Genomic DNA, 27,333 nt, shown 5'->3' with positions numbered 1-27,333 from the left:
ATGTGAACTTTTTTCTCACTTGGCCCCGGGGTGTGTGGTCGCTCAGGCACCCCCAGTTCCTTATTCTGTTTGCGCAGTTCTATTTCCGCTAGTCGGCGCTCGTGCTCGAGCGTTATTTTTTTCTCTTCCAGCTCTCTCTGTCTCTGCTTTTCTTCTCGTTCCTCTCGAAGCCGCATATGCTCGAGGTTGAGTTTCTGTTCAGCTAACTTGAGTTCCCCATCCATCTTGAGTCGTGCCATCTCCAACTCGTGTAATCTGACTCTGTCTCTTTCTCGGATCTCCTCTTGCGAGAGGCCCGTTCCCCGCTCCTCGGGAGCCGTGGCGTTCCCCTCTGGTGTGATGCTGTTTTGGTCTGGTGTGACGCTGCTTTGGTCGGAGGGTCCTGTGACCCCAGTTTCTGTCCATGACTCAAGAGCGTGCTTTAGATCATCCTTGGTACTCAGGCCGGTGGTAGCAATGCCAAGTTCTATGCAAAATTGTCTCAGTTCGCGGTGGTTGTATTCTTCTAATTTCTCCATTTGGAATTTCTCGGTGGAGCTGCTATCTTTGGTCGACATCGTGCTTATGTCGTGGGGTGAGCTACTCTCTGTACGATTACGCGTTGATTCGGATCGCGCCGCTGGCCACCAATGTTAGAAAAGGTAGACGGACCGGGAGGGCCGGCCGGGGTCAGGGGGAGAGGTCTCCGGGGAGAGCCGTCTCCAGCGATCGTACAGACAAGTAACTTCCCCCCCACAGACAGATATCACACACGGATAAGGTTCAGTGTTCTTTATAAGCACTTATTTAAGATACGGTTGAATGGTACAAGGAGGTCTGGACTCAGGGGTCCCCTCGATTAGAGTCTCGCAAGGTAGGGAAGGGGGTAGCGGGACAGTCTATTTACCAATCAGGTAGTTCGGATGAGATGATGATGAGCTCACAATCCTCGAGCTTGGTGGTTAGGTGGTACGGACCGCGGCAGCGCCAGCAGGTCCCGGTGCGGGTGGTCGATACAACGGGCCGCGGCAGCGCCAGCAGGTCCCCGGAAGATGTACGGTCCGCGGCAGCACCAGCAGGTCCCGGTGCGGATGGTCGTTACAACGGGCCGCGGCAGCGCCAGCAGGTCCCAGGAAGATGAAGGTTGCAGAAGGCCGCGGCAGCGCCAGCAGGTCCCGGTGAGGATGGTCGTTACAACGGGCCGCGGCAGCGCCAGCAGGTCCCAGGAAGATGAATGTTGCAGAAGGCCGCGGCAGCGCCAGCAGGCAGGACGATGGTTCACAAGAGCGGCTACGGCAGCGCCAGTAGACCGTCAAGGTTGAGTTCACTCGGTGTCTCTCGACTCCAGGATACAACTGCCTTCCTGCTCCGGAGCTGCCTCAGTTATAGGGCTGGTGCCCTTTGATGTCCGGACCCTCGCACTTGGAGGTCGGAGGGTCCGGGATGAAGGTGTCCAGACACCCAGCAGGGGGTGGAGCCAGTGCCTGGGGGAGCTGGGGGCGATCGGCACCTGGCGGGGGAGAGCCCTTGACACTTCGTTCTCCCATTGACCTGCCAAGTGGTCCGCTCACCTCCTGGGTGGATGGTGGTGCCGGGATGTCGGGGCCGGCCAGGCCCGGGGTTAGGGTCGAGGTGAGGCCATGCGGCCGCGTGGTGCAGGGCCCAAGAGGGCGGCTTGACCCGGCCGGGGAAGCCGGTGGGGCTGGACCCCGTGATGAGTAGGGGTCCGAGGGCAGAGGGTCCGTCGGGAGACGGAGTACGGGTGCTTGTCGCGGGGATATGCCAGGTGGGCCGGAGTTCGGGCCCTGTCGTGCGGGGAGGGAGCAAGCCGTCTGTGAGGCCTGTCCAACAAGGAGATTCTGGACCTTGCAAACTCCAGACCGGGAAACCTTGGGCAGGATATACTCGGCCTGGTTTCACTGGGTGTGGGGGTGCGCCTGGGGGTACAGGAGATTCTGGACCTTGCAAACTCCAGACCGGGAAACCTTGGACAGGATATACTCGGCCTGGTTTCACTGGGTGTGGGGGTGCGCCTGGGGGTACAGGAGATTCTGGACCTTGCAAACTCCAGACCGGGAAACCTTGGACAGGATATACTCGGCCTGGTTTCACTGGGTGTGGGGGTGCGCCTGGGGGTACAGGAGATTCTGGACCTTGCAAACTCCAGACCGGGAAACCTTGGACAGGATACACTCGGCCTGGTTTCACTGGGTGTGGGGGTGCGCCTGGGGGTACAGGAGATTCTGGACCTTGCAAACTCCAGACCGGGAAACCTTGGACAGGATATACTCGGCCTGGTTTCACTGGGTGTAGGGGTGCGCCTGGGGGTACAGGAGATTCTGGACCTTGCAAACTCCAGACCCGGAAACCTTGAACAGGATATACTCGGCCTGGTTTCACTGGGTGTGGGGGTGCGCCTGGGGATACAGGAGATTCTGGACCTTGCAAACTCCAGACCCGGAAACTTCGAACAGGATATACTCGGCCTGGTTTCACTGGGTGTGGGGGTGCGCCTGGGGGTACAGGAGATTCTGGACCTTGCAAACTCCAGACCCGGAAACCTTGAACCAGGATATACTCGGCCTGGTTTCACTGGGTGTGGGGGTGCGCCTGGGGGTACAGGAGATTCTGGACCTTGCAAACTCCAGACCCGGAAACCTTGAACCAGGATATACTCGGCCTGGTTTCACTGGGTGTGGGGGTGCGCCTGGGGGTACAGGAGATTCTGGACCTTGCCAACTCCAGACCGGGAAACCTTGAACCAGGATATACTCGGCCTGGTTTCACTGGGTGTGGGGGTGCGCCTGGGGGTACAGGAGATTCTGGACCTTGCAAACTCCAGACCGGGAAACCTTGGACAGGATATACTCGGCCTGGTTTCACTGGGTGTAGGGGTGCGCCTGGGGGTACAGGAGATTCTGGACCTTGCAAACTCCAGACCGGGAAACCTTGGACAGGATACACTCGGCCTGGTTTCACTGGGTGTGGGGGTGCGCCTGGGGGTACAGGAGATTCTGGACCTTGCAAACTCCAGACCCGGAAACCTTGGACAGGATATACTCGGCCTGGTTTCACTGGGTGTGGGGGTGCGCCTGGGGCTACAGGAGATTCTGAACCTTGCAAACTCCAGAGCCGGAAACCTTGGACAGGATATACTCGGCCTGGTTTCACTGGGTGTGGGGGTGCACCTGGGGGTACAGGAGATTCTGAACCTTGCAAACTCCAGAGCCGGAAACCTTGGACAGGATATACTCGGCCTGGTTTCACTGGGTGTGGGGGTGCGCCTGGGGGTACAGGAGATTCTGGACCTTGCAAACTCCAGACCCGGAAACCTTGGACAGGATATACTCGGCCTGGTTTCACTGGGTGTGGGGGTGCGCCTGGGGGTACAGGAGATTCTGGACCTTGCAAACTCCAGACCCGGAAACTTCGAACAGGATATACTCGGCCTGGTTTCACTGGGTGTGGGGGTGCGCCTGGGGGTACAGGAGATTCTGGACCTTGCAAACTCCAGACCGGGAAACCTTGGACAGGATATACTCGGCCTGGTTTCACTGGGTGTAGGGGTGCGCCTGGGGGTACAGGAGATTCTGGACCTTGCAAACTCCAGACCGGGAAACCTTGGACAGGATATACTCGGCCTGGTTTCACTGGGTGTGGGGGTGCGCCTGGGGGTACAGGAGAATCTGGACCTTGCAAACTCCAGACCGGGAAACCTTGGACAGGATATACTCGGCCTGGTTTCACTGGGTGTGGGGGTGCGCCTGGGGGTACAGGAGATTCTGGACCTTGCAAAATCCAGACCCGGAAACCTTGAACCAGGATATACTCGGCCTGGTTTCACTGTGTGTGGGGGTGCGCCTGGGGGGAGGGGGGGGGCGCAGCAGTAGGCAGGGCAGGGGCTGAGGGCAGCAGGCTGAGGGCTGAGGGCAGGAGCCCAGCTCCAGGCCCACCCTAACCATTCCAGTATCATGTCCCCCTCCCTCCTTACCAGGCACCGATCATAAACAGAGCCTCTGTGTGGCTGGCAGTGCCAGGGGTCTATGCACCCTCTACAATATTCCTCCATTCAGAGTACCACAGATGGAAGCAGGGAATGCGCCCCTGGCCCTGCAGTGCCTCTCCCCGTCACCCCTAACCCCGCTTTCACCTCGTGACCCCCACCTGCCCTCCTGCTGACATCTTCCACCAGTGGAAAATGGATTTGTTCTTGAAATAGGGTAAACAATAGGGTACAGGACCCGGTATTCCAGTGGGCGCGTAGCTATTCCCCAGTCTTGGGACAAAACCTGGAATTTCAGGAATTGGTGTGGGAATTAGAACCAGACTCAGGGATTACAGTTTTCCGGTTTCCCTGCAGCTACTTCCGGTAACCTCATGATGAGGTTCCACTGTGTACTCCCTTCCATCTGGTGACCCCTCCTATATTTAAATAGCTGGTGTTCCTTCATCATGTGTCTGCACAGAGCCCCCAGTCTGCACCTGAGAGAAACACATTTACCCCGAACGATACCTTCTGAGATTATCTCAGCCCATACGAGACTCTTCATCAGGTACGGATTATGAATGTGGTCGTATGTTTATTTTCACAATTCGCTCTTAGTTTTGACATGATCACGCAGATAGAGTTGGTCATTTATTAATATTGACATGCATTCCCGGCCAGGAGTCACGTGGTCCATCTCGGTTCTTTAGAAGCTTGAACCGTGTCCTCTGCTGTTCAACTAAGGAATGTGAACTTCATTCCTTGGGACGGTTTCACATCATCCTTCTTTTGAGCTTCAGCAGTCACGGATGACTGAGGGCTGGATTAGACTGTGGCTAGTACTGACATGTCCTAGTACTAGCATGCTCTAGTACTGACGTCCTAGTATTAGCATGTTCTAGTACTGACATGTTCTAGTACTGCGATGTTCTAGTACTGACATGTTCTAGTACTGCCATGTTCTAGTACTGACATGTTCTAGTACTGACATGTTCTAGTGCTGGCATGTTCTAGTACTCATTGTCTGGTCGATCCGGGATTCGCCTGCCCCTCTGGGTTTAAGTTTATTCACATTCCTAGGCCCACTGGCAGAGGCGGAGGCGTTGGAGTCATTTTTAGAGCCTCGTGCAGTATTAAAATCCTCACCCTTGACCCGATTCTGGGCACCAAGCTATTAGGACTCTCAATTCAGACCCATGCTGGTAGCATCGTCACAGGGATCTTGTGCTATCGTCCACCAGGGGCTTTCAGCCTTCAACAGCAACAAGCACTCATCACTACCCTAACCAATATCGCCTTATCTCACCAGAAGCTGCTGATACTAGGGGACTTTAACTTATGGCTAAATGGCTGCCTTGATTCAGCTCTCAATAACTTACTTTCGACCTGTGACAGTTTCGGCCTCTCTCAGTTGATCCCCAATGCCACCCATAGTGCAGGGCACAGGCTTGACCTATTATTTGCGGCACCTGACTTGGTGGTAATGGGTGAAACTCTTCCAATGGACTGGACTGACCACTCCTTGGTTAAATTTCTACTCCACAAATCAAATGCCCCTTCCAAGGCCTCAGCCCCAGCCAAAGAAATTAAATGCAGAAACTGGAGGGCCCTCTCACGTGCTTGTCCGTCTGGTGAACTGTTCCATCTACAACACCTGTTTGATGTGAACAAAAGCACAGCCAACAACTACCAGTCTCTTGTCTCTAGGATCTCTAGGGTGGTCGACATCCACGCCCCCCTTAAGAACCGGACCTGTAGGGGCAAAGACTCTGCCCCCTGGTTCAATGCTGACCTAAAACTACTAAAGCTGGAATGCAAACAAGCAGAGAGAAGGTGGAGACGTGATTACAATAATACTTGCAAAATCACATGGAAAACCAAGATCCACGCATATAAAACTCTTATCAAAAAATCCAAAGCTGATCACTACGCCTCCCTGATCTGGAACACCACCAACAATGCTAGGAGCATTTTCAGCATCCTTAATAGCATCACTAATCCGGAGTCCTGTAAAAATGTGATCATCCCGTCCCAAGATCTTTGTGACAATCTGGCCATCTTCTTCAAGGAGAAAATCAAACTTATCCTTAAGGATCTGGATACTCCTCTTAATGCTGAATATTCCCTTTCCTCGAACATTGTCACTCTGGAGAATCCAGCACCTCCCTTAAGGGTGCCTCCTGAAGAGTTCCTCTGCAAGTTTCCACCGCTCGCACTCGAACTTTTCATTAAGATGGCTAGAGGGATCGTGTCAGGGTCTCCACTGGACCCGGTAACCCCGAAAATCTGGAAGGAATTCGAGACTGAACTTTTTCCCCCGCTCCATCTAATTTGTCAGCAATCCTTGATGACTGGCTCTGTCCCCTGCCATTGGAAACGAGCGCTAGTCTCCCCTCTACTGAAGAAACCTTCCCTGGACCCTGACTGCTCAAAAAGTTACAGGCCCATCTCATTGCTGCCGTTCCCTGCTAAAATAGTGGAACGGGTGGTCAGCAACACCCTCTCCAACTACCTGGAACAGCACGCACTTTTGGATGGAGCCCAATTCGGTTTCCGGCCTGCTCATGGCACCGAAACTGCCCTTATTATGGCCATGAACGAACTTCAAAGGCGAGCAGACAGAAGTCAGGCATCCTTTTTGATACTGCTCGATATGTCTGCCGCCTTTGACACGGTGAACCACAAGATCCTACTGAGTCGCCTTTGGGAGGCGGGAGTGAGGGATACGGCACTGCAGTGGTTCCACTCTTTTTTGCAGGACAGGCAACAAGCAGTCTCTCTTCCTCCTTTCCAATCTACCTTCTCCCCGGTAACGCACGGAGTCCCTCAGGGCTCGGCCATTAGTCCTATACTTTTTAATATTTACCTTAGACCACTTATTCGTTTGATCAATAGTTTTGGTATCCAAACCATTAACTATGCTGATGACACACAGATGATCCTCTCCTTGGAAGGTGAGGACTCTATCTCTATTGAGACCTTACACAATTGCTTGCGGGAGACATCAAGGTGTCTGAAGATGAATTCACTTCAGTTTAACGCAGGGAAAACCGAGGTACTCTTTAACAGTGGCTCGAGGATTCCCGGCCCATTCCCCAGCAATTTCTGGCCCCTGGAATCAGCTTCTAAGGTACAGCCTGCGGTCTCTGTCCGTAATCTAGGGGTCATGTTTGACCACCAGCTCAGCATGGAGACCCATGTTCAGAAAACCTCTGCCTGCTGTTACGCCATTTTGCGCTCTTTAAGGAAAGTACTACCCCTCCTACCCACCCAGGCTCGCGCTCAAGTAGTTAGATGCACTACCCTGAGCAGGTTGGACTACTGCAATGCCCTCCTGCTCGGGGCCCCGGAGTATCTACTAGATAGGCTACAAAGAGTCCAGTCTGCGGCTGCAAAACTTGCTTTGGGGCTCTCGTCAAGATCTCATGGACCTTTCGCCTTGGCAAAACTACACTGGCTTCCCCTTAGACAGAGAGTGCAATTTAAGGCCCTCTGTATTGTTTTTAGGGCTCTCCACGGTTTCGGTCCTGCCCCTCTTCAATCCAAGTTTGTGTTGTACGTTCCTACCAGAAAACTCCGCTCCTCGGATGCCAAACTGGTGGTCATCCCCAGATTCAAGAAGGTACGTTCAGGAGGCAGATCCTTTGAGGTGACTGCAGCTAGACTCTGGAACTCTCTCCCCGCAGACATTAGACATACCAATGACCTTCTACTTTTTAGAAAAAAGATTAAAACTTGGCTCTTCTCGGGATAGCCCTTGCCCCCCCTGTCTACTCCCCCCTCCCTCTTCAGACTCTGTCAGCGCCAGGATGCCTGCCATGGCGACAGTTCGCGCTCTACAAATTCGTAAAATAAATAAATAAATAAATAAATAGTACTGACATGTTCCAGTACTGGCATGTTCCAGTACTGGTATGTTCTAGTACTGACATGTTCTAGTACTGTCATGTTCTAGTACTGCCATGTTCTAGTACTGTCATGTTCTAGTACTGCCATGTTCTAGTACTGCCATGTTCTAGTACTGACATGTTCTAGTACTGGCACGTTCTAGTACTGACATCCTAGTATTACCATGTTCTAGTACTGGCATGTTCTAGTACTGACATGTTCTAGTACTGACAAGTTCTAGTACTGCGATGTTCTAGTACTGACATTTTCTAGTACTGACATGTTCTAGTACTGACATGTTCTAGTACTGACATGTTCTAGTGCTGGCATGTTCTAGTACTGACATGTTCCAGTACTGGCATGTTCCAGTACTGGTATGTTCTAGTACTGACATGTTCTAGTACTGTCATGTTCTAGTACTGCCATGTTCTAGTACTGCCATGTTCTAGTACTGTCATGTTCTAGTACTGCCATGTTCTAGTACTGCCATGTTCTAGTACTGACATGTTCTAGTACTCACATGTTCTAGTACTGACATGTTCTAGTACTGGCACGTTCTAGTACTGACATCCTAGTATTAGCATGTTCTAGTACTGGCATGTTCTAGTACTGACATGTTCTAGTACTGCCATGTTCTAGTACTGCCATGTTCTAGTACTGCCATGTTCTAGTACTGTCATGTTCTAGTACTGCCATGTTCTAGTACTGACATGCTCTAGTACTGACATGTTCTAGTACTGCGATGTTCTACTACTGACATGTTCTAGTACTGACATGTTCTAGTACTGACATGTTCTAGTACTCACATGTTCTAGTACTGACATGTTCTAGTACTGGCACGTTCTAGTGCTGACATCCTAGTATTACCATGTTCTAGTACTGGCATGTTCTAGTACTGACATGTTCAAGTACTGCCATGTTCTAGTACTGCGATGTTCTAGTACTGACATGTTCCAGTACTGGCATGTTCCAGTACTGATATGTTCCAGTACTGGCATGTTCCAGTACTGGCATGTTCTGGTACTGGCATGTTCTAGTACTGACATGTTCTAGTACTGCCATGTTCTAGTACTGCCATGTTCTAGTACTGCCATGTTCTAGTACTGGCATGTTCTAGTACTGACATGTTCTAGTACTGGCACGTTCTAGTACTGACGTCCAAGTATTAGCATGTTCTAGTACTGGCATGTTCTAGTACTGACATGTTCTAGTACTGACATGTTCTAGTACTGCGATGTTCTAGTACTGACATGTTCTAGTACTGACATGTTCTAGTACTGACATGTTCTAGTACTGACATGTTCTAGTACTGACATGTTCTAGTACTGCCATGTTCTAGTACTGACATGTTCTAGTACTGCCATGTCCTAGTACTGACATGTTCTAGTACTGACATGTTCTAGTACTAACATGTTCTAGTACTGACATGTTCTAGTACTGGCACGTTCTAGTACTGACATCCTAGTATTAGCATGTTCTAGTACTGGCATGTTCTAGTACTGACATGTTCTAGTACTGCCATGTTCTAGTACTGCGATGTTCTAGTACTGACATGTTCTAGTACTGCCATGTTCTAGTACTGACATGTTCTAGTACTGGCACGTTCTAGTACTGACATCCTAGTATTACCATGTTCTAGTACTGGCATGTTCTAGTACTGACATGTTCTAGTACTGACAAGTTCTAGTACTGCGATGTTCTAGTACTGACATTTTCTAGTACTGACATGTTCTAGTACTGACATGTTCTAGTACTGACATGTTCTAGTGCTGGCATGTTCTAGTACTGACATGTTCCAGTACTGGCATGTTCCAGTACTGGTATGTTCTAGTACTGACATGTTCTAGTACTGTCATGTTCTAGTACTGCCATGTTCTAGTACTGCCATGTTCTAGTACTGTCATGTTCTAGTACTGCCATGTTCTAGTACTGCCATGTTCTAGTACTGACATGTTCTAGTACTCACATGTTCTAGTACTGACATGTTCTAGTACTGGCACGTTCTAGTACTGACATCCTAGTATTAGCATGTTCTAGTACTGGCATGTTCTAGTACTGACATGTTCTAGTACTGCCATGTTCTAGTACTGCCATGTTCTAGTACTGCCATGTTCTAGTACTGTCATGTTCTAGTACTGCCATGTTCTAGTACTGACATGCTCTAGTACTGACATGTTCTAGTACTGCGATGTTCTACTACTGACATGTTCTAGTACTGACATGTTCTAGTACTGACATGTTCTAGTACTCACATGTTCTAGTACTGACATGTTCTAGTACTGGCACGTTCTAGTGCTGACATCCTAGTATTACCATGTTCTAGTACTGGCATGTTCTAGTACTGACATGTTCAAGTACTGCCATGTTCTAGTACTGCGATGTTCTAGTACTGACATGTTCCAGTACTGGCATGTTCCAGTACTGATATGTTCCAGTACTGGCATGTTCCAGTACTGGCATGTTCTGGTACTGGCATGTTCTAGTACTGACATGTTCTAGTACTGCCATGTTCTAGTACTGCCATGTTCTAGTACTGCCATGTTCTAGTACTGGCATGTTCTAGTACTGACATGTTCTAGTACTGGCACGTTCTAGTACTGACGTCCAAGTATTAGCATGTTCTAGTACTGGCATGTTCTAGTACTGACATGTTCTAGTACTGACATGTTCTAGTACTGCGATGTTCTAGTACTGACATGTTCTAGTACTGACATGTTCTAGTACTGACATGTTCTAGTACTGACATGTTCTAGTACTGACATGTTCTAGTACTGCCATGTTCTAGTACTGACATGTTCTAGTACTGCCATGTCCTAGTACTGACATGTTCTAGTACTGACATGTTCTAGTACTAACATGTTCTAGTACTGACATGTTCTAGTACTGGCACGTTCTAGTACTGACATCCTAGTATTAGCATGTTCTAGTACTGGCATGTTCTAGTACTGACATGTTCTAGTACTGCCATGTTCTAGTACTGCGATGTTCTAGTACTGACATGTTCTAGTACTGCCATGTTCTAGTACTGACATGTTCTAGTACTGACATGTTCTAGTACTGACATGTTCTAGTACTGCCATGTTCTAGTACTGACATGTTCTAGTACTGACATGTTCTAGTACTGCCATGTTCTAGTACTGTCATGTTCTAGTACTGCCATGTTCTAGTACTGACATGTTCTAGTACTGACATGTTCTAGTACTGTCATGTTCTAGTACTGCCATGTTCTAGTACTGCCATGTTCTAGTGCTGACATGTTCTAGTGCCGACATGTTCCAGTACTGGCATGTTCTAGTACTGACATGTTCCAGTACTGGCATGTTCCAGTACTGACATGTTCCAGTACTGACATGTTCCAGTACTGGCATGTTCCAGTACTGGCATGTTCTGGTACTGGCATGTTCTAGTACTGACATGTTCTAGTACTGCCATGTTCTAGTACTGACATGTTCTAGTACTGTCATGTTCTAGTACTGCCATGTTCTAGTACTGACATGTTCTAGTGCTGGCATGTTCTAGTACTGACATGTTCCAGTACTGGCATGTTCTAGTACTGCTATGTTCTAGTACTGACATGTTCTAGTACTGTCATGTTCTAGTACTGCCATGTTCTAGTACTGCCATGTTCTAGTACTGACATGTTCTAGTACTCACATGTTCTAGTACTCACATGTTCTAGTACTGACATGTTCTAGTACTGCCATGTTCTAGTACTGACATCCTAATATTAGCATGTTCTAGTACTGGCATGTTCTAGTACTGACATGTTCTAGTACTGCGATGTTCTAGTACTGACATGTTCTAGTACTGCCATGTTCTAGTACTGCCATGTTCTAGTACTGCCATGTTCTAGTACTGACATGTTCTAGTACTGTCATGTTCTAGTACTGCCATGTTCTAGTACTGCCATGTTCTAGTGCTGCCATGTTCTAGTGCTGACATGTTCCAGTACTGACATGTTCTAGTACTGGCATGTTCTAGTACTGCGATATTCTAGTACTGACATGTTCTAGTACTGACGTGTTCTAGTACTGACATGTTCTAGTACTGCCATGTTCTGGTACTGACATGTTCTGGTACTGACATGTTCTAGTACTGGCATGTTCTAGTAATGCGATGTTCTAGTACTGACATGTCCCAGTACTGACATGTTCTAGTACTGGCATGTTCTAGTACTGCGTTGTTCTAGTACTGACATGTTCTAGTACTGCCATGTTCTGGTACTCCCATGTTCTAGTACTGGCATGTTCGAGTACTGCGATGTCCTAGTACTGGCATGTTCTAGTACTGCCATGTTCTGGTACTGACATGTTCTAGTACTGACATGTTCTAGTACTGGCATGTTCTAGTACTGCGATGTTCTAGTACTGCGATGTTCTAGTACTGCCATGTTCTGGTACTGACATGTTCCAGTACTGACATGTTCCAGTACTGACATGTTCTAGTACTGACATGTTCCAGTACTGGCATGTTCTAGTACTGCGATGTTCTAGTACTGACATGTTCTAGTACTGACGTGTTCTAGTACTGACGTGTTCTAGTACTGCCATGTTCTGGTACTGACATGTTCTGGTACTGACATGTTCTAGTACTGGCATGTTCTAGTAATGCGATGTTCTAGTACTGACATGTTCCAGTACTGACATGTTCTAGTACTGGCATGTTCTAGTACTGCGTTGTTCTAGTACTGACGTGTTCTAGTACTGCCATGTTCTGGTACTGACATGTTCTGGTACTGACATGTTCTAGTACTGGCATGTTCTAGTAATGCGATGTTCTAGTACTGACATGTTCCAGTACTGACATGTTCTAGTACTGGCATGTTCTAGTACTGCGTTGTTCTAGTACTGACATGTTCTAGTACTGCCATGTTCTGGTACTGACATGTTCTAGTACTGACATGTTCTAGTACTGGCATGTTCTTGCACAGTTGTTCTCAGATTGATAACCTGCTCGCTCCTCTTCTTGTCGGTTGAGTCTGGGAGTTTAACTCACAGAAGCTGCCATTACATTTACACTTCCTTCCCTGGCAACTCTCTTATTGCCCCCAATAATTATCATATTTAATGGGAGGAAAGGTCCATTATTTACTGGGAGATGCAGCTTTTGGTACAGTGAGCACCAACAACTATCTGTTATTCCCCATTACTTCTCAGCCAGATAATACCTCTCCCTACTGGAGTTGCATCTGCGGCTCATCCAGGCCACCACAGAGAACATTTGTCGGGCCCCTTTATTACACTATACGGTCACTTTTGGGTCGCTACTGGGGCTGCGACTGGACTGCTGTCCGACCGCCCCTGGAAAACTGGAGGCCTTCTTCTCAAGTCCTCAGGTGCGCCTCATGTTCCCCGGAGGTGGGTCGCTCAAGGACCACCAGAAGAATTCATGGGTTTGTCTTGAACTTCCTTGCTTTGCTATTTTGGGAACTCATTGAGCTGCCTTTTTAACTCTGGAAATGTAGTCGTGAGAAATTGGAGATATTTGCACCTTCCAGTCCCTTCCACAGCTCAAGACTGCAGCGGTGGTTCTTCTACATGCGCATTAGGGCAGAGTCCGGCCACCTGCAGGCCTCCACAAATACCCCTGGCACGTACCAACATTTCCTCAGTATTTCATTTAGCAGTGTTAATAAAAACACAACGTGTGATAAACACTGCCCAAGTGTGAGTCTGCCCTTCACACCTCTCAAGGATCCTCATGACAGATGGAGGAGGATGAGGGGTCTGAGCCAGGATCCATTTCCAAAGTGCTCATTAAGAACAGAGCCCTCATCAATATGATGTTTGACTGGGCGTGTGTGAGACCATACTGCAACTACATCCTCACACTCAGGTACACTCCTTATTGTTCAGTAGACATACTGCGCATGTCTGAGGCAGAGGACAGATCTCCTAAAATGGTGCCATCAGGGCTCTAACTAACGCATCCGTGTGGCCAGCTGAACTCTACCCCAGGCTCTGTCCAACCTTCTGATAAGGGCGCGCTTCCAGGTCTTTCGGAGGGAGCTTGAGGCAGGGCGTTCCCTCATTTATTCTGCCCCTGTGGCTCTGTCCTCATTTGCAGAGACGTAAGCCTGGCCTGCTGGATCCTAGAATCAGCAGCAGATTCCTGCTTTGCTGCTGCCATGGATGAGTCGAGACCCCCTTAAACAGAAGACACCCCCCAGTAGAGGAAGCATGGTAAGTAAACACAATGTTCACAATGGTGTCCTGTGTAAGTGAGAGACAGTGTGTGTGAATGAAAATTAGTGAGAGTGAGTGAGAGAGAATGAGTAAGAAGAGTGAATGTTAGAGTGTTTGTGTGTGTGAATGAGTGACAAGGAGTGAGAAAATGTATGCGAGAGAGTGAAAGAGCTGATGAGTGAGAGTGGTCTATAAGTGAGTACTTCAGAGTGACAGAGAGTTACAGTGTGAGCGTGTGAGAGAGAGAGAAGTTCTTTGAAAGTGTGCGTAAATATGTGTGTATGATTGTACGAGTGTGTGTATGTGTGACTGTAGGAGTGTGAGTGCATGCATGCAGGAGTTGGTGTAGGTGTCTTACGCATATGGGTGTGCAGCAGGTCCTGTTGCGCTGAAAGTAACTCTTGGCATATAGGAATGTAACCTTGGCATATGGGTGAGCCAGCACACATGGCACTCTGCTGGTCGTGACACACTGGAGGTAAATCTTTACATATAGTTGAGTGCCTCTCAGGACCTGAACAAAATGCTGATCCTGGCCTACTGATGGTGAACTTTGACAAATGGCGCACACATGGTATATGGGAAGCATGTGGGTGAAATTCTGTCCCTGACAAGTTGCAGGTAATTTTTTTATTAAGGGGCACCCATGCATATGGGGGGGGGGCACCACTGACAAAATGCTGCCCTGGCATTCTGGAGGGTATTCTTGATATTTGGGGACCCCTAAAGGATTTGGGAACTCCTATGTCACAAATCTGTGCCTGCCACACTTGGGGAATTTCTTAGCATGTATGTCAAAAAGTGGAGCCACTTTCTGGGGATCACCAGGCTTCCTTGACACATAAAGAACATATTGCGATATTTCATGAGCGCCCTTTCAGAGTCTAAGGTTTATAAGCAGGTTTATATGAAAACAGTGCCTTAAAATGAACTATTTGACCCCATTTTCTTCAAACGTTTCTCATTGGGGTCCATAAACCTACTGGAGTGAGAATTATTCCCTACCACTTTCAATGATCACCATCCGTCACTTCTCGAAGGGGCACCTAGTGACTGGTGAACCTTGAGCAGTGACTTCTTGCCAGTGACCATTTATGAATGTCAGCTCTTCTGAAGACTCCCTGGGGGAGTGCAAGGCACACCTAGGTGCTGTGCTCGATGCTCCTAGACTGGGAGCAGGGGCCGGGTTTGTGGCTTTGCTCTTAGAGGGGCATATCATTAACAACCGGCGATAATTATCGCTAAGCGCACTTAGTGCTAGGATAATTATCGCCGGCTATCATTTGTTTTCATCACGGAGATAGCGCGCTATCAGCGACGCTTATCTCCAGAGCGATAAAAATAACCGAGTTAGCTGCCAAATGTGCAATTATCGCTGGGATTCCAGCGATAATCGCACAACGTTTGGCGCTACGTTGTTGATAGGGCAGGGCATAACCATGATATTCACCTTCCATTGGATATCATGGCTAAGTCAAACTAAAAGCAGGCGTAAGGAAAGTAGCGATAACCGCGGTTAGCGCTACTCTTCTTATTGCTATGCTTGTTGGCGTGCCCATTGATAATTGGAGAAATGTCGGTTAGCGACATTTCTCCAGTTATTTTGGGAAGGAACGCCCACTTTGCATCTCATTAGAGATGCAAAGGGAGGCGTAGGGAAAAAGGGTGCTAAAATGCGATTATGCATGTTAGCACCCTCTTGTTAATAGGGCGAAAACATTATCTCCGCTTTTCTGGCTTTTAAAGCCAAAAAAGCGGAGATAAGGCCCTTGATGATATGCCCCTCAGTCTTTATTTTTAATAGTGTGTCCATTGGCCATTAACCTTTCATCAGTAGAGCTACCAGACTTAGGATGGAAACATGTGTCAATGTGGACCAGGCTGTGTCTAGAGCTTCTTTTTCCATTTAATGCAAAGGGTCTTGTTTCCACATCTCCGCATTAGAAGTTAAACAGTCACCGACCTTCTCTCCCGCCGGCTCCATCGCCTGCAGTCGCTGGTGAGACTCTGCTCGAATTGTTGTCCAGAGGAGCTCTGCGCCCACAGAGTCTGGAAACAAGAGGGATGGTGCAAAAAAATAAGTTTACTATTAGAATACAGCGCACTCATGTATTGGGCAACTGAATCTCGCATTTGAAATCTGGTTCATATTTGTGGGTTTGTGGACTGGGGAGTGGTGGCTGTAGGTTAAGGGCAGGGGGCTCCTTTCTGGGCGGATGGGCTCAGGGAACAAGCACCACCTACATTATTTGTCTCTGAACTTTGTTTCTTTCTCTCCTACTCTCATAGTACCCCAGTCCTTTTTAGAGAAGGTAGGTCCCATCTCCAAGACAGGAGAAATGGTCATACAATTAATCTTTAGATAATTTATTTAGATGTATTGCCTGCTCGCCCAATATGGATGCTATAAGATTTGCGGCAGGTCCAGAAACCTGTGGTAAATATCCAAGCGCCATCGAACCCGAAGGACAAGATAAACCAAAGGAGGAAGAGAACAGGACCATGGCCAGATCGAAGAATAATGAACATTAGATGCACGCAATCTAAGCATTTCCTCATTGTCCCTTTTCTGCATTCCAAATCCCTATCACTGAGGTAATGCCTCTGTGATAGACCCTCCAAAGAACGAATCGTTCCACAAACACGTGTACAAAGCCATCTATTCATACTTCCTTCCATGCATGGACAACTGGACACCACTCTCAGTCCCATCATGGCCGCCCCACGGAGATGTAGTACAAAGGTGTTAATCGATGCCTCTGCTGTCAACTTGTGGCAAAGGCGGCATTGTGCATCTAGACCAAAGATGATGCTATGCCCATCAAAGAAGGATCTTGAACATGGAAAGACAAAGATATTTCCAAGAATAAGCATGGGCAAAGATGTGTGGGATCCAACAGGCCTTGGAGAGGACTTTGGCTATGAGCTCATTCGACAATTGCCTTCATTTATACCCATGCATCCGTGTGGAGTCCAAGCAGCAACCCATCAGTCTAGTCTTAACACATTGCTGTATTCTGATTGGTTGTGGAGACAGCCTAACAGATTGCTGAACAGAACAACATGCTCTTCCAGCTGTTTTGACTGAAACAGCTCTGGATAGCTTGCATCTCCCTGGATGACATTTTAGAGTGGTGTGGGCAGCCTGAAAACAAGCCATTTTCAGTGTTCAGGTATGGAATACACCCTTTTCTCTAATCTGCCTATGGAGGGGAATTTGGTAGTTTTACAAAACAATTTCCACTCTACTGATGGAGTAAAACATAAAACTCAAAAAGAGCAGATGTATTTTGGTGAATAATTACTCCAACTAGTTAAGAAGCTTAGGTCCACATGCATCAAGCAAAGGGGCCGATGCGCAGAATCGGCCCCTTTGCGACCGGTATTTTGCCAGAGGTGTGGAGAGGTGTGGCTCACTGGTTAGAGGCGGCAGATCCGCAAGCAGAGAATCGGCCAGGGATCAGGGTTCAATTCCCGACGCGGCAGGGTCGTGGACCAGGGTCAAAACGGACTTGATAATTCTCGCCTCGGTACCTACTCTAACCAGGAACACACTCGGCAACTCTGGGCATTAGCTTGCCTCATCTCCACAACGGCCCCCCACATTCACCGGGGATGCCTGGTTTCACCTTGGAGATACCCTGGAGGTACCATCTCACAGGGATAGCCAGGACGGGTTCCCCAGCGGTCTACAGCGCCAGGACACCTCAGGGCAGCAGTGCGCTTTACAAAACATATACATACAAACATATACATATACATTTGGGATGCATCAAGCCCAAAGCAAATCGCAAAATACAGAATTGCAATATTTGCAATTACCTATTTTGCAAATGCATTTAGGGAATCACAATTTGCGATTCCCTAACTGCAATGCAGGGAGCAAGAAAAAATTGCGACCCTGCATTAAGGAATCGCAATTTAACACCAATTTCAAGTTGGTGGTAACTTGCAAATCCTTACAAAAATTCACTTTTTTGCATTTTTCTAAGTGCCATGTGGCGCACACACATACCCTTAGGGCCTGTATGTGCGCCCCATGTGCACACTTACCTGTTTTGGGGGTGCATCAGGGTGGCCTTTTGGTCCCCTATCACCCTTAAAATTGCATTCGCAATTTGCGAGTACCTATTTGGTATTCGCAAATTTCGAATGCCTTCCCATTCATTCCTATGGGCCTCTAGACCCATAGGAATGAATGGGAAGACATTCCTTAATAGCAAATCGCAATTTGCCATTAAGGAATATGTAGGAATCGCAATTTTAGTTGCGAAACCTACATGCATAGGTAATTGCGACTCCCTAATAGCGATTCCTTAATATTCACTATTAAAGATTCGCAATTGCCTACTTTGATGCATGTGGCCCTTAATTTGGAAGTTGGGAGTATTTTGTTGCTAAAGTGCGATTTGAAAAAAAGATGAGACAGAAAATGACTTAATATTTGTGTTGGGATTTGAGGGTGAAGGGTTTTTTGCAAACACCTTGTATATTTCAAAAATGAACTGTCCATTGGCCGCCCTTACCTCCCATGGCTTCTATCATTTTCTGGATCTCTGGTCTTGCCCGGATCTCTAGAGGTGGGGGGTTCAGAAAATATTCTGCCGTCTCTGGACCCAACATGCTGGAGAAGGAAGAATGAGAGTAAGAGACCGTCTGTCAATGAAGAAAACAAAAGTGGTCTTGGAATGGCACATTATTTGGATGCAATGTTCAGAGGAGAACACCGCGCCCTTTCAGGTACAATGTAGATGAGGAGCTGTGTTTTGTAGCACTACCACAGTTGTACAACTCAAGTACTACAAAATGCAATACACAAACCTACAGCAGAAGACCTCCACCTGCCTTTTCTTTCTGCGGAAATCTCGCCCAAATTCACAGACATCTCTGGGAGGGAAGAGGGGGAGTGGTGGCAAAATGGGGAATATGTACTACTAAATTGAAGGGGGCAGATTTACAAGCCCCTTGCGACACCTTTACGCCACTGTTGCGTCACTTTTGTGACACAGTGGCGGCGTAAACAATGCCCCACTATGCGACATATTTACAACGTGACGCATTTAGTGAGATGCGTCACGTTGTAAAGCCCTGCGCTACATTATACCTGCGTCAGGTAAAATGTATGCAGGGTGGTCGTTCCGACGTGAGAAAGCCTCGTAAATGTGACGCAGAGAAATCTACAAAATTTCCCTGAGTCACTTTCACATCCCAGCTGCGTCAAATCCTTACGCCTGCTTGAAACAGGCGTAAGGAGTGACGCAGCATAAGAGGTATAGGGCACCCCTGAGCAGTGCTGGAGTTGCATCGCACTTGGGACACAACTCCAGAACTGTGTCACCCTTGCGGCGACAGATGCGTCACGCACCTGTCTATCCTTGCGCCACGGTGCGCCACATTGTAAATGCGTCGCATCCATGGTGGCGCAAGAGGTTTTCTGAGACACGCAAAATAACTGGTGCATCCCTGCTAATATGCAGGGATGCGCCAGTTATTGTAAATCTGGCCCAAGGAGTTTAAGGAAATGTGGGGAGGGGCTTATGGATGGGCACGCTACTACAAACGCACCCCCACAAAAGAGAAAGGCCATTGTTTTTCACAAACTACACTTCTTGCGTTGCTACTGCCCTAACAGTGTCAAAGCAGGTGTAAATAAACTTCATCCCCCTCCTTTGAGTTTCGGAGTAAGTCACATGGTCACTGCAACGCACTCCCGCAGAAATCAGAGGAAGCAGGAAAATAAAATGACATCCCATTAAAACAAATGTTATATCAATTAAATTAGTTTGGCACTGGAAGAAATTGTGTAGCCTGTCAGGGTGTCATCCATTCGTCTTAGCCTGCCCCTTTAACAACCCTGGTGCACCACTCTTTGATTGATACCCCCACCCGACTTTGATGTTGCAAGAGTGCTGTAACATTTATCTCGATTGTAACCCATTTTTAGTCCCAGCCTACCATGCAGCACAGCTGTGTGGTAAGCGAAAGACATCTTAGGGAGTTTCAGAAAGTTGACCTGGGAATGCCGTCTGCCCGTCGCTTGCCATTGGCTCTGTGGTGTGTAACTCACATTTTCTTGCTTCCCATTTGCTGGCTTTATTTGCTTTAGGTTGTCCAGGTTCAGTTTGTCCCGCCTGATGAGAAAGCTGTGTTCACTGTATTCTTTCACGAACTAGTTTCCTGTCAACAGGCCTTGCAGGCACTAGGGCCATGATTTGGATGGTGCAGCAGGTGCAGTGGCGCAGGGTACAAAAGCTCTAGGAAGCCCACTGAACACCGATTATTGCTATATGTTACTACTAAACAAGCAATCACAACTGCAGTTACCTTGCAGGCAGCAGGGCCATGATTTGAATGGTGCAGCAAATGCGGTGGCACAGGGGCTGAAACTCCAGGAAACCCATTGAACACCAATTTTTGCTAGATGTTACTACAAAACAAGCAGTCAGGAGTGCTTTTTTGTTTTTTTTATTAGCATTGCACCCAAAGTAACACTTAGACTAAAGCATCACTCTAATAAAAGCTGTAACCAATTGGACTTTTCTGTCTACATCAGTGGCGGCCGCCACCTATCTAGGGTGGTAGGACAGGCGGTGGGGGAGAGGGTAGGGGATTGGCAATAAAATAAGAATAAAAAGAGACTTACCTGCTGCTCCACTCCCGCTGACTCTTCCGGCCGCCTCGTTGCTCCTCTCATACAACCCAGATGTGGACGGACCTCAAGGCACAGGCTTCCCGCCCAATCCAGGCGCTGCTCTCATACGATGAGAGCCGCGCCAGGATTGGTCTGAGCCGCCTCGTTTGACACTCAGACTATTCCTTGGAGCCTGTGGCTTTTCTTTAACCCAGCTGTGCAACACGGCTGAGTTGGAGAAACATATGTACGCACAGGGGCGGTGGGTGAGATTTTAAAGTGGTGAGGCGCAAACGAATTCGCATACAGCACCGTAGCGAGCGAGCGCAGCGAGCGAGCCCGAACCCCAAAAGGGGGTTTTGGGGGGGTTACCCCCCCCCCCCCAAGAAAATTTGGAAAAAAAAGAAGAAAAATCGTGCATTTTCAAGCAAATTTGAGAAAGCAGGAAGGTTAATAAAGCAATTGTGAAAGTGCAGTTATTACATTAATAGATGGCATAACATAGGTAGCTGCTTATTCAGTATTACCACAGAGCTTCATACATTCTGTCCTATTATGCTCAGGTGCTGAATTCAGAATATAAGACTCATGGAAATCTCAGCTCTAAGAGTAGAAGAAGTTGCACAGCAGTGTAATGGTTGCCAGGCTCGTTCCGCAGGTGGCGGAGCGTGGTATTAGCATTTTGTGCTTAACGCCACGCTCCGACATTCCCTTGTAAATATGCCCCTAACTGTGCTAGTAATAAATATCACTGGATTGTAATTAACAGCTCTGGGAAGAGAATACATGTGCTAGCATATGACAAATTCTCCAAGCCAGGAGAAAGTTTACAAGGTCCAGAGTAAACATTAAATGTCACTGAGCCAGGAATAAATTAAATGGAATTGCAACACTCTAGGCGCGCTATCACAGAGGAACAGGATGTTACCAAAAGACCCACGTCAGCGGACCAAGAATAAAATCATAAACAGATTCGCCGGGCCAAGAATAAACATCCTTGGACCTCGAATAGATGCGCCATGGGGGAGACAAGTTGTTGAACCGGAAACACATGTCGATAGACACGGTTAGTTAGCCCAGAGACACAAGTCACTGGATCGGCGACACCTGGCATGGAATAAAAATAAATGCTCCACTGGGTTGTGAATAATGTTGCTTGGAGGGACATAAACTTCACTGGGTTGAGAATAATAAATATTTTGGACTCTGATTAATACACGTCAATGGGCTGGGCATACGCATCACTGGGCTGGAAGAAATTTCACTGGGCCAGGAAAAAAAAAATATTCTTTGGGCTGATGGAAGTTTCAGAGAGCTACGAACAAAGAACATTCTGCCGTAAAACACGGGCGGAAAACCATTAATACGAACAAAGGGCATAGCTGAACGAGAAATAATTACATAGCCAAAACCTGTTCCTTTACAGCAACTTCAAAGTGCCTTTACTCCCCATATTAAAAATAGATGACTCACAGAATTCGTTTAACCCGTGTGGAATAAAAATATGCATAAGATTTAAGAATGTAACTGTTCAATTACGGAGGCATAACAATGGGCAGTCAGCTCTTTGTTTTGAAATGAAAGCAACCACTGCAAGGGGTTGTCACATGGTCAGCGCTCCGACTCCCTTTGATTGCTGGTCTCATGTGGCCATAGCTTTGCATCAAGGTTCACCCAGGGGCTGTGGACATTACTGTCACCTTATTTGTTGCCCTGTCTGTATGTGCGAGAATGAAAGTAAAACCGGCACGGTGCTGCTCGTGAAACGGGCGCCGCGCTGGTAAAGCATGTTCACAGTTATTTTAAAAAAATACAGTTTGATGAGCTACGAAAGGTGTGGCTCGAGTCGGGAGGGAGAGCAGAGAAAGTGGGATGCAGCAGCTGGGAAAAGACACGAGAATGAAAGTAAAAGCAGCGCGGCGCTCGTGAAACGGGCGCCGCGCTGGTAAAGCATGTTTACAGTTATTATTAACATATGGAGCAGGGCAGTTTCTGATATTTCAAATATCTTAACTAACTAGACACCCTCTGCGGAGGAACGCGAGTGTAAACATTCCGAGGATGAAATCATTATAAGGAAGGGCGGCTATCACCTGGGTCGCAGGGGACCCTCCTATCCGGGTGAACCCCCCCCCCCCGCGCCGGTCTCCCTCTCGCCAGTGGCGTAACGAACGTGGGTGGGGTATGCAAAGTACATGGATGCCCCCCCACGCTCCGGACCCAAACAGGAGCTCTCAGGCTCGTCCCTGCACAGTGCTGGAGGGGGCCCTCTGGAGCTCGCCCCCTCCCGTCCCGCGGTCCAAAGAAACTCAGACGGACACCGCGGTTCCACCCTGACCATCGACTCACTGAGCTGCCTGAGCCTGCCTCCATTTCCAAGCACGGTTCCTAACACTTACAAATGATATTTTATTTAGGTAGAGACAACCCCAGTCACACTTGATTACCAGAAAAGTCGTTGATATTAATATGAATGTCTAAATAATGAGGTATTTTTATATACCGCGTCGTGCAACCGTTCTGCCTCTTCTAGGTGCCGGATCTTATTTCATGACACCCAAATTATCGACCTCAGAAGGATGGAAGGCTGAGTTTGTTTTCACAGTGTTTGAACTCATCTCCTACAGCAGCTAGAGTTTAACTCGCTGAGCCATTCTGAGAATTTAGATTCCAGTCAGCCATAAGGTTTGGAAGCTTATAGCGACCACCTACCCCTTATAAAGTATAAACCGAGCAGGCTAGTAGTATCATGTTTAATTCACAGTGCTACGAAGCGCTTGAAGCTGTGTGACAGCAAAGTGGAGACGCAAACGATGTAGAAACGAACATTTACGTAACTCCAAGGAGGGAGCCAGCTTTTATTAGTAGTAGTACAAAAGTCACCCAGGGTCTTGGGAGCCCAGATAAGTTCCTAATGGTGCTGTCTCACGCCTGGGATGTCGTATTTCGGTCTTTGAACCATGAAGGTGGCAGAGATCTCTCCCGGCGCTGGCAAGTACAGTACAAGGCTGACAGGGCACGAGGTGACAGCGCCCTGATAGATTTATTTATACGTGCTTATCGGAAGTGAAAGGAATGCGAGCGACACTCGATGTGCTGCTCCTTGAGAGATGTTCACACCGGACACCGGCCGTGGGGGGGCTGGAGGCCTCGCCGCGGGGGAGGAAATAGCCGCTACTGGAGGAGGAGCTCACCTTGACATCTAGCAGGGCCGTCCGAGCCCTTATAAAAAGTCAGACGAGAGGGCTCGCGCACCACACTCAACGCGTCATTGAACCTGCTTCCTGCACTGACAAGCCTCAGGTACACTGGTGATGAAAGCCCCGGCGCTCCTCCTGGCGCTGCTTTGCAGCCTGTGCTCTGCGGCAGACAGCGGGGAAGGTAAGACGCGCGCGGCGCTCTGTAGTTTGAACTCTTAGAAATGCCAGGCAGGGTTGTAGGCATACATTATTGTGACCATTACATAGCTAAGAAAACAGGTATCACTAGTTTGGACAGTCATGGATGAAAAACAACGCAACACGTCTTACGGTTCAACCTGTACAAGGGCCGCCCTCAGGAAAAACCTCAGGCCACACGTGTCGTAGGATGACCACGTGTACACAATTTCCCTCCGTCCACAGTCCGTTGAGGCTGAAATCCGTTGTCCGGTTTGATTCCTTTAAGTACACCGCCACGCGAGGTGTGTGTGGCGCGGTGACGACGGACTGTCAGTGTGCACCTGCTAACGATGATGGCCAATCACTGTTCGCATAAGCCACAGTGATTGGCCATACCCTGCGTGGCACCCAATGCCTGGTTTGCAGGCTGCGCGGTGTCTCTCAGCCAATCCAGAGACGCTGCAACATTAGCAGCGCCTGCATTGGCTACAGCACCGTGGGCAAAGACAGGGCTCGCCCATAGGAGAGACCGGGGGCTGCTGCATGAAGCAACCCTCGGCCTCTCGGGTCCCCCTCCCTCGCTCTCCTAGCCACTGGCTGACTGGCTGACAGTGCGCATGTTTGGCAGGGTCATAATCCAAACTCGAGTATGCGCCTAAGCGCCGCTGGCCTTCAGTGTGCACTGTCACTCAAACGGAGTGCTCGCCCCCGGCCCCACCCCCTTCATCGGCCGGTCCCACGCTATTGTAAGGAAAGGAAAACTGACAGCGCTGCGTCACTGCTAGTTACGTGAGCACTGCAGCTGCGGGTCCAAGCAGGGCTGGCTGGTGGGGCTACGCCCCTACGCCCCAATGGACGCACCGCGGCTGTGTACGCATGTCTGTTTGGCCGGCCTTGGACGGCTGGCACAAGCAGACCTGTGTACTTAGAAGTGCACAGTACTTCGCCTTCATGCCATGCCCGACCCGCCGCACCCAATAATTATTATACGGCTCGGACAGCAGTAAATAAAATGAGGATAATGTTTTATTATCATTTTATGTATCATCTGCTGGCTCCGGGCAGTGGGGCGACCCTCCTCTGTCATTCCTACCAACAGCCGATGTTACATTCTGCGCATTTACGTGGCACATTTTCACCGTTTTTGTCTGTTCCTAAAATGCTTCTGAGTCTGGACACACTAACCCCTTGGCAAGGGTATTCCCCATTCTATAACATTAGCAGTGTAGCTGTTGTAAACACTATGGGGCAGATTTATGAGCCCCTTGCGCCACTTTTGCGTCACTTTTCCCATGTTAAAAGTGACGCAAAAGTGGCGCAAGGGGCTCATAAATCTGCCCCTATATAAATAATTATAACTCACCATATGCCATATCAAGCATTGGTAAAGCCAACAGGTCTCGCCTAAAAGGCTTTATGCCTAAGACTCTCGTTCTGAATTCCATTCATTCTTACAAAAGGGTAAATTCAGTCATAAACTTATGTTAACAACCACATTTACCTTTGTGAAAAGGGCTAGTTATTGGCCTTTGCCTGACTTATGGACCCCCGTGTCGGGTGAGAGTTCAAAGAAGAATAAAGGGCAATTAATGTTCCTAACCTGCTACAAAGTGAACAATGCACTCACCACAGTGCCAGCCTTGTTCTTCCACCCCTCCCCTCTGTTCTTCCACCAATGGGTTTGGTGTTGGAGAGGGCCGGCTGAGCACCAGTTCTGGTAGATAAAGTCTGTGGTGGGGTCAGCCTGGTTGGCCGCACTGTGCAGAACCTTCTAGTAAATGCAACGATAAAAGGCAGGAACACAGCCTCTTGGTACTTGCATTAACTAACTGTAGCTGTAAATAGAACATGGACTGTATATTCCACAGATGAAAGCAGATTCGAGAAATATTCTATATGACAATGCACTGGTCTGAAGAGGGGGGACTGTTGGGTCTGGCTCTGGAACCTTGGGACTTCATGTTATGCCGCAGCTCGAGCTGGGAGCCATTCAGTCACACGCGCACCCCTTCAGGTCCTGTATGGACTGTGAACATATAGGGGTGAACAATCGAACCTCCCTTGGTTCTTAATGGTTGCCCTGTACCAGCTGGGACCGGCCTGTTGCGAACAAGTCTTTTGACACGTCACGCGCTGCACATCGCATGCACTACCACAGGTCCCGATGACACGCAAAGCCTCTCAGAAGGGCACACGACCGAGTGACTGTTCCAGGCAGTTACCCTCAGGTTGGCACAGAGTGACCCTTGGCAGACCCCAAGCCTCAGCCCCTTCACCACCCCTCCACCCCCACCCCACCACCTCCCCTGCCCACCACCAGGGCATCCGCACACCCTCCACACCATGACCCCACATCCCCTCACCTGTGGAGCTGACGCACATATTCCGGTCTCGGCTCCTCCGTTAGCACCATGTTATCCTCGGCTGTTTCTGGCTCCTCTCGGATGACCTCCCACGAAGCTCCAGTGGCCCGTCGAGGACTGGCGCGTGGGTTCCCTTCAGGGATGCTAGCCTTTGAATGCCCGGCTCGGGTACCCGACATCGGGAGACTTTCACTGAAGCCCTGGAGGAAGCCATTTCCAATAGGTCATTTCGAGCATGGACACAAACAGTGAGACGACAGGGGTTTGCCCATACTGCTGCATATTAACATCACAAAACGTGTGCACGTGACTCCAAGATCACTCATAGTGCTCGTGTGGAGCTGGGACTGCATCTCGTTCTCCATTCTACTTACATTAACCAGTGCACACCCCCCCCATCTCCGTTTCCACCTCCATCCTGGGAGCCCCAAGATCTCCGTGAGCAAGTCTACTTTCACAAGGGGAACCCAAAATACACTGCTCCCTGCACCCCCTCTCCCCACCCGTGATCTGTGACAGTCCCACAGACTAGATGTCCTTCATGGTAACATCTTCCATTCCAGCGCTATTCCCAGCGGTCGTTGCTCCCAGAGGGTGGAATATCTTCCTTAAATCTGACTTTGTAATGTACCCAGTTCGTAGTTTTATTCAATGTATTATATTTATCGTTGAAGTTCAGTAACAACCTGTAAATATAAGAAGTACCTACCTTGGCTCCCCAGATATGTGTGCCTCCGCCGAGATCTCTTTTCATGTGTTTATGGAAGTGGGGGCACGGTGTTACCAGGGAGATATCCCCCAGCTGACAGCTAGCGCCTCTTCCCGGGTAAATTATTAATGGGACGTGTGGGGTCACTGGAGAGTTCACCCTGGTACCACGGTCCTTGGGACGGAGAGGAACTCACAAGAGTGAGGCCGAAGC

At 48.7% G+C, this 27,333-nt stretch overlaps 1 protein-coding gene across 1 annotated transcript in view; it reads right to left on the bottom strand.

Annotated features, from left to right (window-relative positions):
* The window catches only part of LOC146797318 (uncharacterized), a 68,171-nt gene extending 41,564 nt beyond the window's left edge, over positions 1-26,607 (bottom strand). Inside the window, exons 1-3 of the mRNA XM_085624318.1 lie at positions 26,412-26,607; positions 18,564-18,661; positions 16,001-16,086 (exon numbers count right to left, since the gene is read on the bottom strand). Coding sequence (XP_085480444.1) covers positions 16,001-16,086; positions 18,564-18,661; positions 26,412-26,590 — 363 coding nt within the window. The 5' untranslated portion in view covers positions 26,591-26,607. The remainder of the gene's footprint in view (positions 1-16,000; positions 16,087-18,563; positions 18,662-26,411) is intronic.
* Positions 26,608-27,333: the final 726 nt, after the last annotated feature.

This window comes from Triturus cristatus, chromosome 9 (assembly GCF_964204655.1).
Source record: "Triturus cristatus chromosome 9, aTriCri1.1, whole genome shotgun sequence".
NCBI classification, from domain to species: domain Eukaryota; kingdom Metazoa; phylum Chordata; class Amphibia; order Caudata; family Salamandridae; genus Triturus; species Triturus cristatus.
This window is presented reverse-complemented; position numbering and strand designations above follow the sequence as displayed.